This window comes from Cannabis sativa, chromosome X (genome assembly GCF_029168945.1).
Source record: "Cannabis sativa cultivar Pink pepper isolate KNU-18-1 chromosome X, ASM2916894v1, whole genome shotgun sequence".
Taxonomy (NCBI): domain Eukaryota; kingdom Viridiplantae; phylum Streptophyta; class Magnoliopsida; order Rosales; family Cannabaceae; genus Cannabis; species Cannabis sativa.
The window spans coordinates 80,073,826-80,085,047 of NC_083610.1; the positions used below are offsets into that span (position 1 = coordinate 80,073,826).

General features: G+C 31.5%; 1 protein-coding gene across 1 annotated transcript; it reads right to left on the reverse strand.

The window, feature by feature from the left end:
- Positions 1-6,591: 6,591 nt before the first annotated feature.
- LOC115696359 (aberrant root formation protein 4-like) lies at positions 6,592-8,240 on the reverse strand. The gene is made up of 4 exons (XM_030623261.2): positions 7,852-8,240; positions 7,657-7,729; positions 7,059-7,234; positions 6,592-6,975 (listed from the first exon to the last, which is right to left on the reverse strand). The coding sequence occupies exons 1-4, from the start codon at positions 7,870-7,872 to the stop codon at positions 6,892-6,894; spliced, it is 354 nt and encodes a 117-aa protein (XP_030479121.2). The 5' UTR covers positions 7,873-8,240; the 3' UTR covers positions 6,592-6,891.
- Between the last annotated feature and the right edge of the window lie 2,982 nt (positions 8,241-11,222).

An 11,222-nucleotide genomic window follows, 5' to 3' on the forward strand; every position in this document is an offset into this window, starting at 1 on the left:
CAAATGTGCGTTGGTAAAACTTTAACCTTTTTGCTAGTGGAGTTTGCGAGATGCGCTGGTAAAAGCTACTTTCACCAGTGCAGTAGCAAATTGTGCTGGCAAAAGTGACATTTCTTGTAGTGAAGACAATCTCAAAGAGCATGATGAGTAGTTTCCTCTTCTACCCCACATAAAGGACATAAACCATCAGATAAAAGACCATGGCGAGCTAAATTTACTTTAGTAGGAATCCAATTATGGATAATTTGCCATGCAAAAAGTCTTACCTTAGGAGGATGGTTGAGGGACCAAATCTTCCTCCACCATCCAGGAAAACCATTAGATGGAGAGGCACGAGTCAAAGCCAAGTTACGACGAGCCAACCAATAGCCACTCTTGATGGTAAACCACCCGGAATTCTCAAAGTTGCAAATAAGTTTGTCAGAAACATCGTTAGTGGACCAAGGAATAAAGAGAATAGTCTCAGCTTCTTTAACAAGAAAATTAGACCGAATAAGCTCTTTATTCCAACCTCCCTAAGCGTCACGAAGCAAAAAGACCTTAGCCAACCCATCAAGTCGTTGAGGAGTTGACACAAGACCCGGTGGAACTGAAGGAATCCAGTAGTCGGAGTAGATATTGATGTCCAAATCATTCTCAACAGTCAAACTGCCTCAAAATCAAAGAGTCACTACAACAATAATGGTTTATACCAACGCCACTATTACCAACGCCAAAAAGTCCTCATTAAAAATGGTACTATCAATAACGACACTTACCTGTCGTTGGGACAACTATTATTATTTTTTTTTTATAAAAAATTTATCATCAATAACGACAATGTCGTTATTGAAAATACTTCAATAACGACATTGTCGTTGGGAAAAGTTTTATATAATTTGAAAAATGGCCGTTGTAAAAGGGCGGTAATTTTCCCTCTCATTTCAGCTCCCAACGACATTGTCGTGGTGACGCATCGACACGTTGCAGCTGATCGTCGTCACCAACGACAATGTCGTTGGGAAGTGCTCTGTATAAAAAAAAAAATGCAGCGAGCCTTCCTCATTTCTCAGCCAAACCCATTCCATTTTCCTCTCTATTCAGCCAAACCCTAACCCATTTTCCTCTCTATTCAGCCACCTTCAACCCTAACCCTAACCCATTCAACCTGTGCGCCCGAAGTTACGTCCGCCACCACCCGAAGTCGCGCGTCGCCCGCCCCACCGGGTCTCTCCTCCGCCCCCGAACCTCCGCGCGCCCACCGCCACCGGCGGCGATTTTTGAGGTATACCCTCATTTGTAATATGTATATATATTGTTTTATATTTATATATGTATTTATAAATATGTAGATAAATTTTGTTATTTAGATGTTTGTAATATTTATTTTAAATATATGTTTAAATATATATGTATTTGAGTTATATGTATGTGTTTTTAATAATGTATGTATTGTTTTAAGTGATTGTAATTTTTTTTTTCTTTTTAATATAGATGTGTATAATCTGAAAATAGTATGTGTGTTTGTATTTGTTTTTTTGTTATTTTTTGTATTGTAATAAATTTTTGATTTACTTTGAAACTTTGTAATATTTAAAATTGTGTAATGTATTTTAAAGTTGTAAAGATTGTATAAATGAGGTTTAAAATTTTTTGGGTATAGTGTAAAATATAAATGTTATGCTGTCCAATTTTTTTTAAAATTTCATATAGTAAAAAAAATTAGGTTAATTTAATAAATTAGTAATTTTTTTATAAAAAATATTAAAGTTGTATTTAAAAAGAAAAATTATAAGGTAATAATTATTTATAAAAATTAATAAAATTAATGTTAAAATTAAGTAATTTAAGTAAATGAAATTTGTATTTTGTTTAAAAAATAATAATAAATAATTAAATATTTAATAAATAACTTTTATTTATTTTTTGAATCAATAAATAACTTTTATTAGTTGAGAATAGATAATTAATAATTAAATAAGTAATGAATTTAACATTAAATAAATTCTTACAATAAAAAATATTAAGAAATAATTATATTAATAAAAAATATAATATTTTATTAAATAAAAATAATTTAAATAAAAGGATTTCGGTAAAATTTTGAGATAATAAAATTTTTGTTATTTTAATAATTTATAATAAGTTAATAGTTTGTTATAAAACTAGTAACAAGTTATTTTTTAAATGGACAATTATTTAAATTAATATTTATTTAACAAAATTAGTGAAATAAATCCTAAAATTAAGTAATTGAATTTAAAAGATTTTTTGTATATTTATAAAAAATAATAATAAATAATTAAATAACTTTAAATAACTTTAATTAGTTGAATATAAATAATTAATAATTGAATAAGTGATAAATTTTATAATTAATAAATTCTTGTAATAAAAAAAATTAACAAATAATTTGATAAATACGATAATATAATATTTAATGTAAGTATAGTTTAAAATAAAAGTTAAAAAAGGTTTCATAAAATGACGTAAATGAAATTTGTATTTTGTTTAAAAAATATTAATAAATAATTAAATATTTAATAGATAACTTTTTTTTTTTGAATCAATAAATAACTTTTATTAGTTGAGAATAGATAATTAATAATTGAATAAGTAATGAATTTAATATTGAATAAATTCTTACAATAAAAAATATTAAGAAATAATTTTATTAATAAAAAATATAATATTTTATTAAATAAAAATAATTTAAATAAAAGAATTTCGGTAAAATTTTGAGATAATAAAAATTTTGTTATTTTAATAATTTATAATAAGTTAATAGTTTGTTATAAAACTAGTAACAAGTTATTTTTTAAATGGACAATTATTTCAATTAATATTTATTTAACAAAATTAGTGAAATAAATCCTAAAATTAAGTAATTGAATTTAAAAGATTTTTTGTATATTTATAAAAAATAATAATAAATAATTAAATAATTATAAATAACTTTAATTAGTTGAATATAAATAATTAATAATTGAATAAGTGATAAATTTTATAATTAATAAATTCTTGTAATAAAAAAAATTAACAAATAATTTGATAAATACTATAATATTTAATGTAAGTATAGTTTAAAATAAAAGTTAAAAAAAGTTTCATAAAATGACGTAAGATTAGCCTTAGTTCAACTACACATTCAAAATTACCAAATTCGTTTGACAGTAGACAATTTGATTATAATGTAGTAAACGTAAATTTTTTGGTAGATGGCAATCGATAAGACTTGGGTGACCATGAGAAATCGTAAGGATTCGACTTCGGGAAGGTCTCCAAGTCTTTATGGAACTTGCGTCTAAACACAAGGATTGTGACGGAAGAATTTTCTGTCCTTGTGTTAAATGCAAGAATACTAGATTGCATCCTTTGAATACTGTGGAGGCACACATCTTTACAAAGGGTTTCGAGAGCAGCTATGAGAAGTGGATTTACCATGCGGAGCCAGATGAACCTGTCGAGGCTAACATCAATGTCGATGCGGATGAGATGGCTGGTGTCATTGAAGATTTCTTCCCTCCTATAGATGACGACGAAAGAGCTGGTGATGATGAAATGCAGAGGGGTCATGACATGTTTGAGGAGATTGAGCCAGAGTTGTATCCTCGTTGCGATTGGATATCGTCCCTCAACTTTATAGCAAAGTTGATGCACTTAAAAAATTTGGGAAAAATACCAAATTATATCTTTGATGAATTGTTGAAGTTGTTGAAGTTTGCATTTCCGAAGGAGAATAAAATTCCTGCAACACACTATGAGGCGAAGAAGAAATTAGGAAAATTAGGATTAGGGTACGAATCAATCCACGTGTGCGTGAACAATTGTTGTTTGTTTCACAATGAGCATGCCTCGAAAGATTTTTGCCCTGTGCAAAGTGACCGCAGATGGATTAATGAGGAGACAAGCGGAAAAAAAGTAGCGCATAAAAGTGATGCGCTACTTTCCGTTGACTCCTCGATTGAAAAGATTATACAAGCTCAAGACATACATCCAAAGAGATGGTATGGCATCGTACTGGTCGTGTGAGAGAAAATGGTGTTATGCGTCATCCCGTTGATTCTCGCCGCGTGGAAAGACTTTGACTCCGGACATCCCGATTTTGCAAGAGATCCTCGAATGTTCGCCTCAGCTTAGCCGCCGATGGATTTAATCCTTTTGGCAACATGAGCCTCTCGTATAGTATGTGGCCCGTAAAGGTTGGTGAATTACAATTTGCCACCTTGGATGTGTATGAAGGATAACAATTTCATAAGTTGAGTCTCCTTATTCCCGACCGAAGTCACTCCGGTAAGGACATGGATGTCTTTTTAAGGCCATTGGTGGACGAGCTAAACGCATTGTGGACTCAGGGTGTTGAAACAAGAGATGCTACAACCAACTCAATGTTCAACATGCGCGCAGCTCTTCTTTGGACAATTAATGATTTTCCTGCCCGTAGTAGCTTGTCCGGATGGAGTTGACAGTGTCTCAAACAAAATAGTAGGCTTGGAGAGTAAAGCTTTTCCTCGATTGGTAGGGCGAGAGGTTGCACTGCATGTGCCTGGACATCATCCAAGTTGGGCAAATGTCCCGGAGCAGTACGAACACCTCATCTTAACCAAGCTTCTAGTAAATAATTATTAATTTATCTACACTAATAAATGTGATTATTACCATGTTATTTTAATTTATTTTTGTCATATGCAAGCATTATTACCAAGCTTGACAAATATCCAAAGTTAGTAGCTATTTCGATAGCCGAGATGGCTTAGAAGTACAAAACACGAAAGAATATTAGATTGCAACACTTCGCAGAATATTACAAAAACCCGTAAGACTTTGAAAATGCAAGAAGAACCCTCCCAATGAACTTAATGAAGACCAATGGCGACTAATATGTGAATTGTTCACAACTCCCGATTTCATTCAACGGTCGAAGCAACAAAACTCTATCAATCGACGTAAGATGAAATTCTCTTCAACAATGTGGCTCGGTAACTATGGCCGAGATTCTTCGTCAAAAAGTAAGTTAATATATTAAATTTCTATTTTACAAAGTTTACTTTATATATAATTTTCTAACAAGTTATATTTATCAGCAAGGAAAGGGTTACATTGAGACTTGGAAAGAATGTCATACTAAGAAAGACACCAACACCTTCATTAATGAGGCTGCCAAAAATAAATATGTAAGATATATAAAATAATAACTTTTAAATATTTTCAAATAATTGTAACTTTGCTTGATTTCTAACTTATTTATATTAATTATAGGAAGAGATGTTGACAACTCGAAATAGTGCTCTTGAATCTTCACAAGTTTCAGAACTTGAGATTCTTCGGAAAACACTTGGAGAGAGGCGTGGCCATCAACGAGGAGTGGGTCGCAAGTTGAAAGGCCAATCATCAGGACGACGCTCACAACTCGCAACCGCCGATCAACCGACTTACGGGAAACAAGCTTGAGTTGTTGAGTTACGTAAACAAATACGTACGTTGACTCAACAAATGTCACGTGAACGTCGGGAACCAATGGATGTCGAGATGAATGATGCGGCTCTCCAACCCAACCCATACGTCCTCAACCGTCTCGCTCTCAAATGGGTTTTAACCCAATGGGTTTTCACAGCCGCATCGACTCTACTTCGTTTCAAAGAATCGCTACAACACCTCTCGCTACAACATGTCTTTTGTTCCTTCGCCCGGAAGGTTAAGTCCCGAGCAATTTCATTACCAAATGTACTTCATACTTGCGCTTGTGTTTCGCCGCCACACAATTCGCAAGTATTGTTGAATATGATGACGCGGTCGCCGTACGTCTCATGTGTCGAGCCTCGGATGCCACAAATGTCACAGATGCCGCAAAATGTTCGATGTCGACACAAGGGCGGCAATATCGAACACATCGCAGACGATGCCGACACAACCATGGGAGCAGACATCTCAAATGATGCCGACACATCTAGGACAACAGACTTCTCAGATGATGCCGACACAACAAGGGCAGCAGACATCTCAAATGATGCCGACACTACATGGGCAACAGACATCTCAGATGATGACTACCTCGCAAATGCCGCCATACTACCCACAGATGCCGGATGTTCCTGGGTCGGATGTTCCTCGAGATGCTAGTGATGAGGACGATGCTACTACAAACTTCCACTACTACAAAAAGGGGTATTTTCGTCGTTTTATAAGTGACATATAAAGATTTTGCGTCGGTCTACAGAACCGACGTGTAATCCGTAGACGTAAATAGTGTTTTATTTGCGTCGTTTTTAAAAAGACGCAAAATACAATTTTCGTCATTTTAAAACCGACGCTAAAAAATTACTTTTCTATTTTATTTTAAGCGTCGGTTAAAAAGTGACGCTAAATGTGTCATGGCATTTTAAAATTGTCACAAAAAACTTATTCCGTCGGTTTAAAAATGTCATATCTATTTCGAAAAAACTTTTTTTTTTTACCTATTGCGTCACTTATAAAATGAAGCACAAATATAAGTAAGGGAAAATTGCAAACTTTTCATGCAATTTTCCCCACCTGCATTATCAAATTTTAGAATAACTCTATATAATAGTAAATACATAATACAAAAAAAAATTAAAATAACATTTTTGAAACTTATATTAAATTAGTAATCGATTCTATTAACTAATCACACAATACCAAAATTGTTAATAAAATCGATTCTAAAACTTAAATTCCATGTATATCGTAAACTAAATATAAACTAATAATATATGCAAAAGATAACAATAATCATAAAACTTGTTACTCATGTATTATATCAAAAGTGTAGTAACCTTAAGTACTTAATCTATAATCAATGGGAATATAAAAGATGTGAATATAAAAAAAGCCAAAACGGGAAATTCTTTCACTACTTAATATATCAAAACAACAAACAGCAGAAAGGGAACTTCAGCTAGATGCAGCAATGTCAACCATAATTTGCAGGACATATAGGCCAAGTAGAGCACGAATCTTCTCATTTACACTGCCCTCCTGCAAATGGACCAAAACACAATCAAACCTTTATAGTATTTAGGAGAAAAATCAGTGAATAAATCCTTTAAACACTAACAGACCTGTTTTATGCAAACTGAATGTACTGAATTCGCTATACTCAAAGCTCCATCATAAAGATCTTTCAGTTCTGTACAGTCATTGTCAAACTCTGAAGACACGGCCATTAAAACTTTGACAACAATGGGGATTGCCGTTTTTAGTTGTTCAAAGTGCCGCTTCTGAATGGATATAAGAACTGAAACAGAAGAAGAATATTTTCATTAACTTTCCAGGATCATGCATGTCCAAACACAAAGCAGATGACAATAAGTGTAGTAGTTTTGGCATCTTCTCTTCAAAGTTAATTCATACCATCTAGTGCAAAATGATAAATAAGTTGAACTAGTGAAAAACAAAAAGACAGCAACAAATCTTAATTTGAACACGAAACAATGACCCGAGCCAAAAAAAGAAGAATTAGTTTGAATTCCTCTTAGTCCAGAAAGCAACATATAAGTGTAACAATAACAAGAAACTAAAAGTCAACAAGTTTAATTGAATAGAATTTGGGGGAACAAAAAAACCAAGACTAATAGTAGAAGTATATTGCAAGCAATAACATTATCAGAACAATAACGCATCCAACCAATTAATCACTAACATCAACATCCTTATTACCTTGAGAAAGCCCATTTAGAAGAGGGACAAAATAACTAGAACCACTGTTCATTTCACTTGGGGAATCTAATGCCTGCTCCAATTACAATCAAACTATCAGCAAAACACTAGACCCATAAAAACAAAAGTATTAACATAAATTTACTCTACCACCTAAGCTAAGCTATTCCAATTATCAATCCCAAAACAACATACCTCACAGAGAATGGGAAGCATCTCTCGAGGACTACACAATGACACAAACCGGTCAATCACTTTACCAGCAATGACCAAGCATTTATCTGAGACCCCTCCAAATCTTGAAGCTGCTTTAGGCAGCTCAAACGAAAGTGCATCAAGTGTTGCCTGTCCAAGCCAAAACCCAACTGTTGGATTAAAATCCTAGCTCATATGTATTAGTGTATTGCTATCTAAAATCTGATCGAAATTAAGTGATTATTTTAGTAACTGTGGTCATTGGCTATTAAAGTTTCTTCCTTTTGAATCATCAAAGGTTTTCTTTAGATCAATTTTTAAACACTTATAATAATATGCTGTAATATTTTTGTCTCTGAAATTAAAGCTTGATTTTGCATATTGTTAAAGAATTACTAACACCAACGAGTTGAAGAGAACCAACTTAGAAAATGACTTGCCTTATTCAAAATGACTTGCCTTGTTTTCATGTCCTAACATGTCATCATGCAATTTTTTCAAATTTAGGGATTTTCAATTTCATCAATTATGATTAACACTAATCACCTATCAAAATAACATAAAAATCCAAAACAACCCAATTCAACAGTCATATCAATAATGAAATGGAAAAAAGATAAAACAAGGTAAAATCCCTAAAACAATCATATTAGCTAAATAATATTAATCAAACAAAAGCAAACATTTTTCCCAAATTCAATCACAGATTAGACAAAACTAAATGAAACCCAATTCAGGAAATCACATAAAAATCCAAAGCAACCCAATTCAGCAATCATATCAATAATGTAATGGAAATATAAAACTAAAATAATCAAACAAAACCCAATTCAGCAAATCACATAATCATCAAAAAAAAAAACCAAAACACAGTGAGACTGAGAGATAAAGGAAGAGACTTTACTGTACAAAAGCTTATTTTTTGATGATAAAAATGAGAGACTGAGAGAGAGAGATAGATTATAGTTGAAAAAAAAAAAGAAAAAAAAAGAACGACAGAGAGATGGAACGAGACGGACTTACGGAGGTGGGAGAGGAGACCTACGACGACGTGAGCTTCGTAATCGCATCGTCCGTTCGAAAATGTGTGTCTCTATGGCCGGCTTCGTAATCTCAGTTCGCAGCTTCAGACATTCAATCGCAAGAGAGAAAGAGAGGGGAAAGAGAGAGACCTTCAGACTGAAATCGCAAGAGAGAAAGAGAGGGAAAGAGAGCTGTTCAGAGAAAGAGAGGGAAAAGTGAAAATGATATAGTGTATTCGACTGTTTAGTGAACAATATGAGAATCTGCGTCGTTTTCTCACACTCACAATCGTTTTTAGCGTCGTTTTTAAAACGCCACACAAAGCTTAAGTGAGGCTTTTAAAACGACGCTAATAATGAACGAATTTTTTAAATTTCTTTGACTTTTACCGTCGGTTGGGTAATTAGTGACAAAGATAGAACCGACGCTATTTGTTTATTTTTTGTGACATTTTAAAAGTGACGAATATATTGAATATAGTACTATTCACGTCGGTCAACGCGATGAACAGTCGCGTTGACCGACGTGAATAGTGAATTTTGTGGTAGTGTTCTTTTAGAATATCTTTTTAATTTTACGAACTATCGGTCTAATATGTTTGTTAATATTTTATGAACACTAATTTATACTTAGGTATGCACTACTATAATGTTTATGACTTACTCTTATTGTAATATTAGTGACTCTAAATATTTTCTTTTAGTTAAATGATTTTATATCTTAATTAATTTAATAATTTTATATATTAATTAATTAAATAATTAAAAATAATTAAAATTTAAATTAATAATTTTAATATAATAATATATATAAATAATTAATTACAAATAAATTCAATCAAATTATTTATTTTTTTTTTCGTAGAATCTCTTCAATAACGACATTGTCGTTATTGATAATAATATCAATAACGACAATGTCGTTGTTGATGCACTCAGCTGTAAAAAAAAAAAAATATTATTCCCAACGACATAGTCGTTGTTGATAATTTTTATTCCCAACGACTTAAAAAGTCGTTGTTGATAATCGTTTTTCCCAACGAAGTATTCCCAACGACTTTTTACCAACGAAATGTCCTCATTGATGCGCAATACTGACGAAAACAGGGGTTTTTACCAACAAAATTTGTCCTCAGTAATGCTCATTTTTCTTGTAGTGAGTTTCCTTCCTCAGAGAATATTTTTCCAAGCAAAAGAGCCTCGCTTGGACATAGTGATTTCAACAAACTACCTCTTCCTGAAGTATAAACCTTTTAAAACACGGTGGCAATCCATAGAGTTTGGGACATTGTAAATGCGAGAAGCTTATTTTGCTAAGAGAGCTTGGTTAAACAAATAGAGGTCTCGAAAATCCATACCCCCTCTTTCTTATGCAAGCGAAAATTCTCCTAAGTACGTTAGTTTATCTTTTAGATCACATCATTTTCTCTCCACCAAAAATGATTACGGATAAAGTTGATAATAAATATTTATACATTACATAAATTTGCACACCAGGCAAACTTTATATATAAGGCACATTTTAAATATATATTTATTTAAATATTAGACAATTGATTATATGTAGAAAAATTTATAAATATTGTGATAGTGATCTTTACGCTTCCTAGGATAGAACTTTTACAAAATTAATGACATAATTAGGGTTTCTTTTTACCAGCTAATACTAAAATGACCAAACTACCCTCATGAATAATGAAGATGCTTTAAGAATTTTTCAAGTGATCGATCGAGATTATTATTGATTGATTAAACATAAACACTAAACACACCCGGCCGCATCACAAAAAGCAACGAATCAATCAGTGAGTGATCAAATTAATATTAAAAAAATTATTTAATAATTTGCTGAAAGCTAATTAAAGAGAGTAACATAGCTATATATATATAGTAGTTATTAGCAAATTAATGCATATGCATATACATTAATAAATATTTATATATATATGGAACACTTATTAATGGATAATACCCATTGATGGAAACTAAAAAAAATTAATAAGGTAATAATCCAATAACCTTTTTATGGCAAGTTTCTAAAAATTATTTTTTTTTTTTAAAAAAATATATTTATTTTTTATAAAATTGGAAATAATAATTACAACTAATACTTTGAAAAAAAATTATAAATTATTTTATAAAATTAATTAAAATTACTACTTTATTATTTTATGAAATTATGAGTTTATTAATAATTTATTATTGTAAAACTAAAAATCATTTACATGTATATTAATGTGTTTTTTTTATTAGATCAGAATAGGAGCTTGATTGTGGAATCCAATTGTCTTAATATTATTCATATTCTTAAAAATAAAACGCTACAATACTTCTTAGTTCTTACTTAGG

What these genes read in the sequence shown, in the direction of transcription:
- LOC115696359 (XM_030623261.2), bottom strand. Translation starts at nt 7,872, where the DNA reads ATGCTTCCCATTCTCTGTGAG. An exon ending in TGCTTCCCATTCTCTGTGAG is followed by an intron (nt 7,730 to 7,851) that starts GTATGTTGTTTT and finishes TAATTGGAGCAG; the next exon opens with GCATTAGATTCCCCAAGTGA. An exon ending in TCTAAATGGGCTTTCTCAAG is followed by an intron (nt 7,235 to 7,656) that starts GTAATAAGGATG and finishes CTTCTGTTTCAG; the next exon opens with TTCTTATATCCATTCAGAAG.